The sequence below is a fragment of the Quercus suber genome, unplaced genomic scaffold (genome assembly GCF_002906115.3).
Source record: "Quercus suber isolate HL8 unplaced genomic scaffold, Cork oak 2.0 scaffold_143, whole genome shotgun sequence".
NCBI classification, from domain to species: Eukaryota; Viridiplantae; Streptophyta; class Magnoliopsida; order Fagales; family Fagaceae; genus Quercus; species Quercus suber.
This window is the reverse complement of record NW_027069604.1, coordinates 1,084,195-1,099,108: the sequence shown is the minus strand read 5'-3', so window position 1 is coordinate 1,099,108 and position 14,914 is coordinate 1,084,195. Positions and strand designations below refer to the sequence as shown.

Sequence of the window (14,914 nt, the reverse complement as noted above, 5' to 3'; positions counted from 1 at the left end):
TGCAAATGTGATATCACGTGGTAATTTTTATTTTCTATTTCTTATGCTGATTAAGAAGCTCATTTACACATTTGCATAGATGATTTTGTCTCATTAGTTGGGAGGACCACGTCAGCCGTCCTCTTAGTGAAATTTAGCTACAAAATATGCATCTCAAGGCCATAATTTCAGTTTCTATAATTGTTATTTATAGCTTCAAAACACTTTCCTAACTATTTGTACAGGTGGGTTGGGAGTTGGGACTTGAATGATGCATTCACTGAATGACAAGGGATTTCAATGAACACACTTCGTTGTAAAGCTTTTTTTTGGGCAAGCCGGCCTCACTTTGTTCATCAGGTTACCCTCATTGTTTATGTACTTTAGATTAGTTTTTCTTCAATTATTTGTTTCTGTTGCCTGTTGGTCATTTACTGTTGTTAGGTAATTAAAGACAGGTTTCTAATATTTTATCACTGCATTGATGGCACAATTATTCTAGTTGAACCTCTTTATAAACATTAAAAATGTTTTTTGTTTATCTTTTCAAAAAAAGAATTTTTTTTTTTTTTAAGATAAGATTATTTTTCACTTTTTTTAAAAAAAAAAAAAAAAAAAAACACTTGGGTTCCCCGTCCCTGGGTTTCTTCCTTTTATTTATTTATTTATTTTTTTGTTTTCACTGGGAAACTCACCGAACCCAGTGAAAAAAAAAAGAAAAGAAAAGAAAAAGAAAAAGTTGCAGTGGGTGACAGAGCTGGAGCCCACAAAATAGTGTGAAAAATGTTGAGTTATTGCATTTCAGTGATGGGCCAAACGGGTATTAATTTTAGAGTGATGGGTAATGAGTGATGAGTATTGAGTGATAAGTGATGAGTGATGAGTGACGAAAATTGAGTGACCAAAAAAAGGTGGCCAAACAACCTCTTAGCATCCAATAACTCAATATACAAAATTTGCCCCTATTGAGCAGTGCACCCGGTTGAAACACAAATTTAGCTACTCTCTTCTCAGTCCTCACTGACCATAGCAACCAAGATATATCATTAAAAAAAATAGTTCAAGATATTATACTCTCTTTGATGGATCAGAAACTACTAAACTATTAGTTTTTGGTAGTAAACCTCAAATCCACTAAGGGTTCCTTAAATCCATAATCGATAATAGTTTGAGAAAAACTCTTAATTTTATTAATAATAATTTTTAAAAAAACGTTTACAAATTTAGGGGCCTATTTCGAAGGCTCCCTTAAATTTGACATATTCTAAAATAAGTCATAATTAATACTTAACCATAACAGAAATCAAATTTGAACTAAAAAATATTAAAAACACCTAAAAATAAGGAAAAAAAAAACCTAAACCTAAAATAACGAAAATTACAAAAACAATACCAAAAATAACAAATTACATAAATTAATTTAAAGATTTTGTTCTACATCACACCCATTCACTTGAAAAAAACTCATCCCTAACTTGCCAGTCGAAATCTGAAACGTTCAACTCCAAATAAACAAATAAACAATATATAATGATAATCATATTCCTTTCACATGGAGCCTAAACGAGTTTTATTTTAAAAATATGTAATATAGTGGTCCACATCTAATAAATTTCAACTTCATAATATAAGGCTCCACATTCAATGGTTTTGTGAGGAACAACTTGTCTCTTACCTCTTTTGCTGAAGTCTTAGGTTATAGTGCAGAGTGATACTACATATTTGTCTTTCCTTTATGACGTCTGTGTCGGATTCAATGGCGGAAGCTAGTTCAGACTCTGCTAGAAGAATGTGTGCAGTGCCTGAACGTGCCAAGCTGCACTTAGCCATGATTGTCTGCCAGTTAGGCTTTGCGGGGAACCATATTATTTTGAAGATTGCACTTAACATGGGTATAAGCCTGCTTGTTTTCCCAGTTTATAGGAACATCGTCGCGCTGGTTGCACTGGTTCCCTTTGCGTATTTCTTAGAGAAGTACGGGGTTAACCTTATATTACGTACTTAATAAGTTGTTCCAACCTGTTTTGAGCTTTATTTTCTTGCCATACTTTTTTTTTTCTTTGTACGTATAGGAGAGACAGACCACCAATAAGTACTTCTCTTTTGTTACAATTCTTCTTCCTTGGCCTTATCGGGTAAGTTTATATATATATATATATATATACTGCAGCAATTCACTGTATTTTCTCCTGCTCTTACTTTGATATTCCTGTACAAGGCCATGCGTCTGACAAAATTGATTGGTGTTCTTTATTTATGGCTCCTACTTTGGTTAGTCAAAAAGACATTATGCATATATTCTCTCCTACTCCTACATGCAGCACTAATGATTCTTCTTGCTTTTTGTCACCTCCAAGTCAGAAGCATTTCTATCAAATATTCCAAATTTGCTGAAGACTTCAAGTCAAAAAATAAGAAAAATTACTGTTTACGGATTACTGTTCACTTTTTACTGTTCATGACACTGTTCACTCCGAATTTTGCCTATTTAAGGGGGGCTGTCCCTTAAGATTAGAATCAGAAGTTTTTTGTTGAATAGAAGTTTTTGTTAGAATTCTTCCTAGAGAGAGCTTTCTTTCCTAGAAGCCTTCTTTGAGAGAGTTCTTTGCTACCTTATTCACTATAACCTTGTTCACCTACTACCTTATTCTTACAAACCTTGTAACTAGGACTAGTTCAAGCTTTGTAACTGTTGATCTATTCTGAGATCTTGTATTCACTACTACTACTGTAAATGTTTAACTCTACTTTCAATAAAGAAGTATTTTCAGTTAACTTTATGTTCATTATACTACTTGTTGCTACCGCCACCTTGGACAGATTACCGCCATACCGGACGGTTCTAAATTGCTTTTATTTACTTTGAATTATTTTGTTATAAACTGCTTGGCTGGTTCTACCGCCTTATTATTGCTTTCTCTTATTTTGCTAACACTACTTTCAACATATATATTACTGTGCTTCCGTTTCCGTATCTTCTCTTCAGCTGTGCGTCCCCTTCCCACTTTATGGTATCAGAGCCACTCTTTTCTGGCCGGTGGTAGTGTTGTTGTGTCTTTGTACCTTGTCTGTGCCTGTCCGAACCTTTAGTGCTCCGTTGTTGTGACCCCTTCTTACCGTCGTTGGCGCCACCCTAGGTGTGAAGTGAATTCCCAGAACCTGATTGTAAGGCCCGTTTGAGCCAAGAGAGGGCATGTAGGGCATGTGTGTGGTATAGGGTTGCTTAGGGTATGTGTTACGAAATGCAATAGTTGTGAGAAAAACATGATAACTGAGTGTTAAAACTATGATAGTATAGATAAGTTATGGAGATCCAACTCCTCTATCAGCTCCAGGACTGGTTGTCCTCCTGATATTGTAAATGAAGAAGATCACACTGTTGAAGATAATGAGCTTCCTGATTTCTCAAAATGGAACATTCCCAAAGTTGATACTAAAACTGTTTACAAAACTAGTTGGGCTGAAACCACTTTTCATCCCATTTACAAAGTGAGAACTGTTGAACAAACATTTTTTATTTCAAAAATTCATGAAAAATGTTGCTGGTTTTCCAAAAGAAATATTAACGAATTCATTGCTAAAAAACAAAGTTATTTGCATATTGGTATGGTTCAAGTTGCTATTGGTCTCATGTGTTTGAGTGATGCTAGATTTAAGGTGTTTAAAGACAGCATTCTTGGTATGATTACTGCTTCTCTGTATGATGGCCCTGTTTATTTTAACTGTTATCCTGATCTTACTCTTGCTTTGGATGATCCTAATATTATTAAAGCCTTGACTCTGAATATTGCTTCCTCTGGTTATATCATGGATGAAGGTAGTAAACCTTTTGCTTTGATCTATCGCATTTATTACAGATTGTTGGGTACTCAGTTAAACCCTGGTTGTTTAAATCACAGAGGACCTTCTGGTAAAACTATGTTAATCCAATGTTCTACTTCTGATGCTAAAGTTCAAGTTCCAAAAATGATTCAATGGCAAGATGTCAAGCTTCCCAATGAATGGTTGTTGGAACAAGAATCCCCCATTCCCAAACCTGTTTTTGATGAGCTAGATCTCACAAATATTCAACAATATCTTGATGGTACTGCTAAAATAAGTTTTCAACATATTCAACCACCTTTGAGGATCAACGAAGGAAGACATTCCTTTGCTGGATCTGAAAGTATTTCGAAAAGAGATCAAGATCTCAATGATTTTTTGCAAAAGAATTTTGAAAAACCTTCTGATTTAAAATTAAAAGGTGTTTCAAGTGATAAATCTTTTTTTTTTTTTTTTTTTTTCATTCTTTAATATTTCAGTGAAACCGACAAGAGTGATAAGGCACCTAACTGAAAAGAAAGTTTCAGGATAAAGATTTTCATTATTATTATTGTTGACTCGATCGACACGTGCACAAATTCTATTCATCTGATAATGATTGTAATGGATTCGTAATTCTTTTTTCTTTTCTTTTTTTGGAAGGGGAACATGACTCGTAATTCTTGATTAAAATATATTGCACAATGCCCTGCATTTTATGTAGCCTTGCAATTTTGTTTACCTGAATGGACATTCCTCATAGTTTTATTTTTATTTATTTCTTTGTTTTCTTTTTTGAGAATAAGCTTAAAACATTAGCATTCCGGGTGTAAAACCCCCCAAATAACTATTTTACACCCCAAATACTAAAATTCTAGGAAGATTTGGGTATGTGTTCCTAAAAATAAATTAGAACAGAGGTTACTTAAATTTAGAAGTTACAATAGCACATATGTAAAACTATAAAATCTTATTTTATTCCCCTCTCTCTTTTGACTCTCTCTCTCATTTTCTAATTGTCTCTCTTCTCTTAGTTCTCTCCCTCTCACTCTCCTACTCTTTCTTCTGTCTCAGCTCTCCTTCTCTTACTCTTTGACTCTATCTATCCCGCAATTTTGGGTGGCAGTAGATTGGTGAGGCTATGGGTGGTGGTGGATTAGAAAAGTTGTGGGTTACTGTGGTTTGGTGGTGGTGTTGGTTAAGTGGGTGGTTGATTTGGTTTCAATGGTGGCTAGTGGGTTGTTGGTTTGATGGTGTCTAGTATTTTAGTGGTTGGTTTGTTGTGGAGAGTGAGAGATAGAGGAAGAGATGGAAGAGAGAGATAAGTAATTTATATTATTTAATTGGGTTGTAGGTAAAAATATGAAATGAGATGTTGTGTATTGTTAAATAAATTATTGAGGTAGTTTTTTAGATTGTAACATGGGTATTTTTTGACAACTCCGGATGCCAATGCTCTTATAACTTTTGGGAGTGAAAAAAATTTAGAATGTTTTTTCTGTGAAAAAAATTTTAATATTTAAAGAGGTAGAATATGTTGGAGGATGGAGGGAGAATAATTTAATTTCTCATTTATTTTTCGTTAAGAAATTATGTATGTTTTTCCTCCTCTTCTCAATTTGGCCAATTTAATGGCATGATTTCCAAATCATTGACATTTGGCAGCAGAAGGTAATAAAATTTACCCGTTTTGATTTTGCTTTAGTTCCAAACCCTTTTGGATTAATTTTAATGGGGTAGTTTGGAGGGTTGGTTTATCTTCGAATTCCAATTTGCATACATTGTCGTCCTTGAATTCCCATATCTTTCTCTACTACCATTCAGAATAAGTAAATAGAAAAGTTACAATAGGTTGTAGTTGTAAACCAACCGCTAATAAGGGCCAAATAAATTCAAGGAGTACGTTGATTTAAACTCCCAAAAAAAAAACAAAGTTCAAGAAGTACATTTCTTTTAATACAAGGAGTAATTTTCATTATTGTATGATGTCATTCTAGACTAACCTGATGTTGGTACCTAAAACCACTTATCTGGTTATATGCCTCACAGTGCCAAACGCTAGCCTAATTCGGGCTTGAACGGGCTAACAAGAGATACGGGCATAGTAGTTAGAAGCAAATACATGTATACGGGCTTTACAATAGCTAGAAATGTAACTGCACACAATAAATATTCAAGAATATAAAAAAACTTAGTAAAAACGTGAATATATATATATATATATATATAGGTTTGTAGGAATAAGGTACAACACAAAAATTATAAAAAACACAAAACTAATGTTAATGATTTTTATGCTAAAAAGAAAAATGTTTCGAAAAAATATGTTAACCAAAAATCTAGTAAAGGCAAATGTTTCAACTGTGGAAAACCTGGTCATTTTAGTAAAGACTGTAAACAAAAACCGGGTAAGTTGAAAAACAAGTTTAACATGTTAAACATTGGAAATAATGATCAAGAAGAATTATTCAGAATCCTTGAATCAAACAATTCGTCTGATTCTTTGGAAGATGATTTTTCTTCTTCTTCATCTGATTCTTGCTATCATTCTGCTGATGAATCTTCTGATTCTCCTAATATTAAACTTGGCTGTAGAGATTCATGTTGTAATGTTATTAACTCTGTTAACACTCTCACTAAAAGTGAAGAAAATGAAAATTTGTTGATTAAAATCACGCGTCCCAGCTTTTCCAAACAAAGTGTTACTGTAGCAATACTGTTGCGGCTACTGTTCATTGAACAATAGCCGCAACATGTGACTTTCTCACCCAATTTTTACTGTTCAGGATCCACAATTTTCACTTTTCAACAACTTTTTCATTAAAATGGGTCCCACGGTACTATTCACACATTTAAAAATTATTTTGCTATAGTATTTTTCAGTTTTCAGTTTCAGTTTTCAGCTGTATCCAAACGGGTCCTAAGGATTATAACTACTTGCCACGCGTTACAACTAAAATGACACTCAAAAAGAAAAGTCCCTAATCATGCTCATAATATGTGTGAAGAGGATAGTTCTTATTATTTGTATGCAATGTTTAATGGATCACTGGATTTGATCAAGTCTATATAACTTTTTCTTTTTCATTAAAAAAAAAAAACTTAAACATTGTTTTAACATACACTAAGCATCTTCACATACACTTTTGCATGTGTTTTAAGGATTTTTTTTTCAATGTTTCTTTCCAAACTGATTTGGAGAGAAACAATTCAAACTCTTATTATATCTTTTTGTTGGACATAAATTTTAAAAATCTAACCATTAGATTGCATTTTCTTTTTGTTCTTCACACACTTGTCGAATTTCGTTCAAATCGAATGTTATTTAATATTCGACCAATAAAATTGTTTTTTTATGCATAATTTTATATCACAAAAACTTGAAATTAAAACATTTGATTGATAACATAGCTATTCATCTTTCATCATCTTGAAATTTTACAAGGATAAAGGATGTAATAAAAACATGCAATCCAATAATTAAATTTTCAAAATTCACATCCAATAGAAAAATATATGAAGAGTTTGAAGAGTTTCTTTCTAGAGAAAACTTTTTCTTTTTTTACCTTAGTGTTTTAAAGTCAAATTTTAGAGTTCTTTTTTTTTTTTTTTTTTTTTTTTTTTTTTTTTTGAATTTCAAAATATGGTGAAAGGGTGCAACAAGATGAAAAATAAAGTTAAATTACATGTAAAAATAACTAAACATGTAGCACTTTTAGGCTAAAATGTACTAACATGCTAAGTAACCAAAAATAAGTAAATAATTAGAATTAAAATCTATAATGAAGTTGTGAAAAAATTACTCAATGTTAGAAGCGTATATAACACTAGAAATACTCAAATTTGAGTATTCCTCAAGTTGAAGGGCGAGTTATCAATATTTTCTTCTACAATATAAATACAAATAAAAATATGAATATATATATATTATAGCAAAATATATTTTTCAAGTTTTCTAATCTCTACCATACCTTCAGTAATATAAATTTATGGTTAAAATTAAATCAACAGAAATAAGGAATTCTAATAAAAAGCAGTTCTTCTCAAAATAATAATAATAAAAAGCAGGGCTTGGAGGTGACTGGGAGTTTTTGTTTAGTTGATCGCGTACTTGCTTTATTGGGCTCAAGTAGTTATATTGGGCCTCTCTGTTAATCGAGTTAAATTTGGTCCAGCTCCCGGGCTTTATTTTGGGTGCATCCTTTTTTAAAAGACCAAAGCATGGCCCATTTTAGTTTCTAATCTTTTTTTTTTTTTTTTGGGGGGGGGGGGGTGGGGTGGGGTGTGGTTGAGGGGTTATGGTTCCAAAATAATGGCTTTTAAATGGTCTAACAGAAGATCAAAGCAAATATTTGATATGACTTTTGAACAGATGTATTATCTCCTAACTTTCAACAAATAAATCCCTATTTTCACCGCAAATAAATTATATATTCAGGCCATCTATTTATTGAATCTTTAAGAAAACATTTATATTTGTGGATAATGAACTGATTCTTATAATCAACAAGTACCCGTATATTGCTTGTAGTGTTAGAAAATGTAAACTAGATGAACTCATATAATCAACAAGTGTTAGTGCCTTATTCTCAAAAAAAAAAAAAAAAAAACTAGTGTTACTGCCAAAACACTACCACTCTTGTTAGTTTTGTAAATAAGTGTGAAGTAACTAAAGCATCATATATCTACTATCCTAGGGGTTTATATATATATATATATATATAATACTCTCAAACGGTTAACATTATTGTTGTCAATAGGAGGAAAATCAGAACCAGATGGAGAAATAGATCCAGTATCTTCGTTGTCTTCATTGGCAGGTTTGCCATATGGAGAGAAAGATTCAGGTTTAGTAGAATAGTAAACAGAGCTGATTTGGGATTTATCACTTGAAACACCTTTTAATTTTAAATCAGAAGGGTTTTCAAAATTCTTTTGCAAAAATTCATTGAGATCTTGATCTCTTTTTGAAATACTTTCAGATCCAGCAAAGGAATGTCTTCCTTCGTTGATCCTCAAAGGTGGTTGAATATGTTGAAAACTTATTTTAACAGTACCATCAAGATATTGTTGAATATTTGTGAGATCTAGCTCATCAAAAACAGGTTTGGGAATAGAGGATTCTTGTTCCAACAACCATTCATTGGGAAGCTTGACATCTTGCCATTGAATCATTTTTGGAACTTGAACTTTAGCATCAGGAGTTGAACATTGAATTAACATAGTTTTACNATAGCAAAATAATTTTTAAATGTGTGAATAGTACCGTGGGACCCATTTTAATGAAAAAGTTGTTGAAAAGTGAAAATTGTGGATCCGTGAACAGTAAAAATTGGGTGAGAAAGTCACATGTTGCGGCTATTGTTCAATGAACAGTAGCCGCAACAGTATTGCTACAGTAACACTTTGTTTGGAAAAGCTGGGACGCGAAAAAAAAAAAAAAAAAAAAAAAACGTAAACATGCAACGCCAACGCTCCAGCCAAACCGTCTCCAAATATAAATTATCAAATATGTATCCTAATTTATGGATTTTTTTTTTTTTTTTTTTTTTGAAACTTTGGAAGTGAAACTTTGTTCAATAGTTAGTGGACTAAAGTAATTTAAAAACCAAAAGCCTCCTATACGTGTGTCATCTGTTGAGGACGAATGTGGAATTTCGAATGCCAGCTACTTCAGAAAAAGCTGGTAGCCGTTATACTCGCTGGCACGGTTTTTTATTTAATTCACCGACTAGGGGCATTCCTGGAAATATAATTTCCAATTCGACCGTTACGAAATTCAAAAACAAAAACCACTTGACCGTTTGAAAAACCTTGCATTCCACACTGTTTCTCCTCTCTCAAAACTCTCTCTCAATCTGTCAAATCTCTAGTTCTCGCTCTCTCTCTATACAAATTCATGGCTGATCAGAGTACAAACACATCAATCATGGAATCGAAACCACGGCACCCACTTCACCAAATCGCCGAAACACCGACCCACAAGCTTCTTCTCAAGCAATGGCTCAAGGAAGAGGAGCTAATCCTTGGAAGAATCACCCTCAAAGAAACCCAAATCGACTCGGTCCGAAAAGAAATCACAATGCTCTACATCTTCTTCTTCCTCTTCCACTCCATATCTCTAGTCCTCCTCTTCAATGCCTCCTCCTCTAATGACCCACTTGGATACAACAAGCTAGCCTGCCACAGATCATGGATCCCATCACTCTGTTCCATTCTGTTTTCTCTCGGAATCATCTGGGCTGTGCGGTACAAGACCGATGTGGAGGTCCACTTGGAGAAGCTATTAGAGAGGGAAAAAGAGGATGGGAAGCTGTTGGCTAAGTGTGCTGAAGAACTGAAGAAGAAGGGGCTCGAATTCGACTTGTTGAAGGAGGTTGATGCGCTTCGAAGGGCAAAGAGTTTGCGAGTTGAGGCCAAGGAGGTCAGGAAATGGTCTGCAAGGGATTTTGTCACCTTGTTCTTCTTCACAATGTCTTGCTTTGTTCTTGCAATCACAAGGGTTATCTTGTGTAGTTAGGCCCCTTTTTTTTCTGTAAAGGGGCATTTGTGGGGGTTTGGATTGGATAATAGGATCTTGGCAATTTAAGTGGGTAATTTTGGGATAGGATTGGATTTTTTTGAGTTCATTAATTTGTTTTTTTATTTTTACTTTTTTGTTGCTAATTTTATATGGGGGCAGAAGACTTGGTTCTTTCATCAAATTGTCAGAATTTAGGTGTTGGGATGGGAAGTAAGTGCAGAACGTTCTGTTCTGCTTTTGGTGATATTGGAAATGGAAACATATGGCAAACTCATGGAATAAATATTGATTTTACTTTATGTTATTACAAGTGTTAAAATTTTATTTTTATTTTTTATTTTTTTGGTTTCTTTAAGAACTGTACCTTGGATTTCCTCAATTAAATTCAAACATATAATTTAATTGTCATATTTGAATAATTTATATTTTATAAAATTAAGCAATCAAGATGGAGGGTAGGGAATGGAAGGAGGATAAATGGCTGCCCATACCCAACCACGTATAAAATCTGCTCTCCCCAAGTAGATATTGAGGATTTTCCTACGGTCTCATCCTTGATTGATGAGGACACAAGGCGTTGGAAGGTGGATAAAATCAGAAGGTATTTTTTACCTTTTGAGATGGATGTCATTCTCAACATTCCACTTAGCTATACTCTGCCAGAGGATAAGATAATTTTGGTGGGTAGCAAAAGAGGCATATTCTCAGTCAGCAGTGCCTACTATGGAGCCTTGTCAGTAGTGGAAAAGATGGAGGTTGGGGAAAGCTCATCTAGAGATTATAGAACCCCCTTTGTGGAAAAAAATTTGGCAGCTAAAACTCCCAGCCAAGATCAAAATATTCGCATGGAGAGCTTGCATGGAGGGGCTGCCAACTAGACCAAACCTTGGAAGGAGAGGGATGAACATTGAAACAAAGTGCCCTCTATGTGAAAAGGAGCTTGAGAGTACTAGTCATGCCCTCTTATACTGCACTAAACTTTGGGATGTGTGGTGGAGCTGGAATACTTGCCCGATAAACTTTCTAGCAGAGAACAAAGACTTTGTGGATGTTGCTATGCTGATTATGAATGCAGGTACCCCCCAGGATCTCAAAATTATCTTTGCCACGGCGTGGTCCCATCCCAAGTTTGGGGGTATGCTCAATGAATCCAAGGTAATTACAAAGGAGCAATGACAGTGAGTCAGCTAAGGAAATAGCCCCCTGAAGTTGGTTGGGCAGCAGCTCCCACTGAAGTTTACAAAATAAATGTGGATGGAGCAACAAGTGTGGAAGTAGTAATCCGTGAGTGCAGAGGTTCAGTTTTAGTGACAAGAAGCAAGGTTATGGCTGGATCATACGAAGCAGAAATTACTGAGGCTTTCGCAGTCGAAGAAGGTGTCCTCTTAGCCCGTGGAAGAGGACTACACCAGATTATACTAGAGACAGACTCGTTAGCAGTGGTTCAAGCAATCATCGCACGGTCAAGCCATGGAGAAGCAGGAACAGTTATTCAAGGAGTTCTTGCTTTGCTGCAGTCCTTTAGTAGCTGGAAAGTGTAGCACCTGAAAAGGGATTACAACAGTGTGGCTCATGAATTGGCACAGATAGCCAAAGGTACTGCAGAATCCCAGACCTGGGAAGGTGCAGAGCCACCGATGCTACAACATCTCCTCTTAGCTGACAGGGCGAAATGTTAAGTTTGTCTTGTTAGTTTTTTCCATGTGCTTACTGTTGTACTCCAATTTCAATTAATGAAATACCAGGTTTTCTCTTCCAAAAAAAAGAAAAGTTTCTTAACGGGGACATTAGAAAACTTGGTATTCTAGCCTATTGATGACATCATTTACCAAGTATTCCTTAAATTGGCAATCCCTTGTTGTGGAAATGTTGTTGCAACTCCCTCTTTCAGGTGTAAGTAATTTAGTTAGTGGAAGTGCGGAACATTGGAAACTTGGCAATAGCCTTCTTATCAAATCATTATGGAGATGGAATGTAAAGGAAGCACATTAAGCATAGAAAACTTGCAGAGAGCATCTTCTGTTGGTATTTTCTTTGAATTTCATTATAGAAATAAGTAACAAGAGTGACAACAACAACAACAAGAATATTACGACAAGAAATGTTTCGACCACAATATTTTCATAACAAATCATAAGTGACAAATTGTTATTAATTATAATTTAGACTCATCACTGAAATTGCACTTTGCCCAATAACAATTTGCAACCTAGGATTTTTTGTGAAAATGTTGCAGATGTATTATTTAAAATCCTTCAAAGATATTCATACTTTTATACTTAAAAAATTAATTATAATTTTTAATGTTTTTATCATGCTTTATTATTTTATTTTTATTAACTTTCTTATTTAATTTGTAAAAATATGCTTAAAAATTTTCATTTCCCCCATATATATATATATATATTACTCAATTTTGCTAATTTGATAAATCTAATATCTATATTTTTGTTTTAATTAATTACTAAAGTAATTATAATATCATCATAGTTCGATCTTAAAAACCTTAAACCTCTCCATTTTTTGGTTCTTTGAATGGTCCAGTCTGAAAACCATATTAAAAAGAAATCAGTAACAAGTCTCGGGCCTAACTTTATTTCTAGATTTTTCTTACTCTCAAAACCCACAACCTTAATTCCTACTAACAACTACTAACAACCATTAAGACCACGGGCCCAATTACTAAACCTAACAAATTTAAGATAATCTTTCATGTCAAATACACAATTTGAATGTGTGTGTTATAAACATATGTTAATTTGATTTATTTAGTTAGTTTTATTAAATATTATTACATATGTAATAATTAAATTGGTCATTGGTTTAATATATTTTGAATTTATAATTAATATACCTTATGTATGTGTGTGTCAGTGTGTGTGTATTTATAATTTTTTTATAATTTTATTAGATGTTTATATATCTTACTATATATGATATGATACAATTTACGTTTTGATAACTATGCATATACCAAGTGAAAATATGCCTAAGGTATTTTAATGTCTTTTTATGGGTCCTCGGTTTTTGAGACCCATTTTTCTTTGTCATGACCCATTAACTGAAGAGAAAATCTAGTACCATAATTTATCTCACGACTTCTTTACCACAACTGTGACATGGAAGAGTGTGAGTAGCAGAGAAAAAATGGTAGGTTCATGTAGAAGTGATAGGTAACTATTTACAATCTGTCATGTCAGAGTTATGATAAAAAGTTATAAAATGGATACTAGAACTACCGTTAACATGGTTCAATCACTTTGCTTGTACCGAGCCTTGCCCCTTGTTGCATTTCTTTCGGGGGCATAGTCCATCTGCTTATCACTCAACCTTACACTCTCATGGTGGGCTTATGATAAATCAGGACTTCAAAACTTCCCCATGGCATGGAAAGGTTCGGTCTCCTACAAGGCCTGAAGGCCTATGCCATACTCACGGTCTTGGGCCTTTATGAACAAAGAAAAAAATTGAACGAGCCCAACGTATAGGGTATGACATGACATTGCACTCCAGCTTTTTCTTCATTATTCACTTTCCTTTTTTTTTTTTTTTCTTTTTTTGAGAAAGTATTCACTTTCCTTTTTGCTTTATCTAATTCTATCCAATGTACAAACAAGTTACAAAGTACAAACAAATGTAATGTGGACTTCTTCAATGGGCAATATTTCTAGGTGTATAAATCGCTATTACTATTGAGATACTTCGTAATTGTAAATTGTATAGTGTTAGTGTTTGTATGAATTTTGTATTTGTTACTTGTAGTTTTGTATATGTAGGAGTAAACTACAATTGCATGATGTAGCATAGAATAAGTAATCATAAAACGACTGTCGTTTATAGTCCACAGGTAAGAGAGTTAGTTACAGGTCTATTACACGTGTACAACAAGGATTGGATAGTCAATTAGTTATTCTTTCTATTTTCCTTTCTTGCCTCTGTTCTCACTATATAAAGAACAGAGCATGTTAAGCTTAATACACTGAATTCATTTCATACAAGTTTCGTATTGTTCAATTCTTTTCTCTCTCAATGTGTTTACATTCCTCCATTGATGAGTCTTCGGAGCTTGTATAAAACTTAATATGGTATCAGAGCATGAACTAGTTCAGAGACCATTTCATTCTGGTATTCTCTGATTCTTCCTAGTTCGATTGTGTTTTTCCTTCTTGATTTCTTAATGCTTCTTCCAGATCAACTAGAAATTTGTCTCATTATTTTCTGTTGATTCTTGCATTAAAATCATCATCATTTAGGTCTTGATTTTCCTAATCTGTTAAAATCTTGATCTTCACTCTCTGGTTCATAGTTGAAATTGAAATCTTCAATTTTAGGGTTTCAATTTTCTTCTTCGAATTTAGAGTCTTTTCGTTCCTAATATGCAATTTTCTGTTGAAATTTCAACAAGATTGTGAATTGCATATAAAAGATCCTTATATCATCCATAGAATCCATTTCTTGTTTCTTGAAAGATTCTTGAGAAAATCAATTCTTGATTTTCTTTGATTAGGAACCTTGAATCTTCATTCTTTTCTTCGATAATTTGCACTTAGTATGACTGAGAGTACAGCTAGTGCTACTGCTCCCACTACACACCCTTGGGAAATCACATCT

At 33.8% G+C, this 14,914-nt stretch overlaps 1 protein-coding gene across 1 annotated transcript; it reads left to right on the top strand.

Annotated features, from left to right (window-relative positions):
- Positions 1-9,573: 9,573 nt before the first annotated feature.
- LOC112036550 (uncharacterized) lies at positions 9,574-10,607 on the top strand. Its single transcript, XM_024069388.2, has one exon. The coding sequence runs from the start codon at positions 9,680-9,682 to the stop codon at positions 10,298-10,300; it is 621 nt and encodes a 206-aa protein (XP_023925156.1). The 5' UTR covers positions 9,574-9,679; the 3' UTR covers positions 10,301-10,607.
- Positions 10,608-14,914: the final 4,307 nt, after the last annotated feature.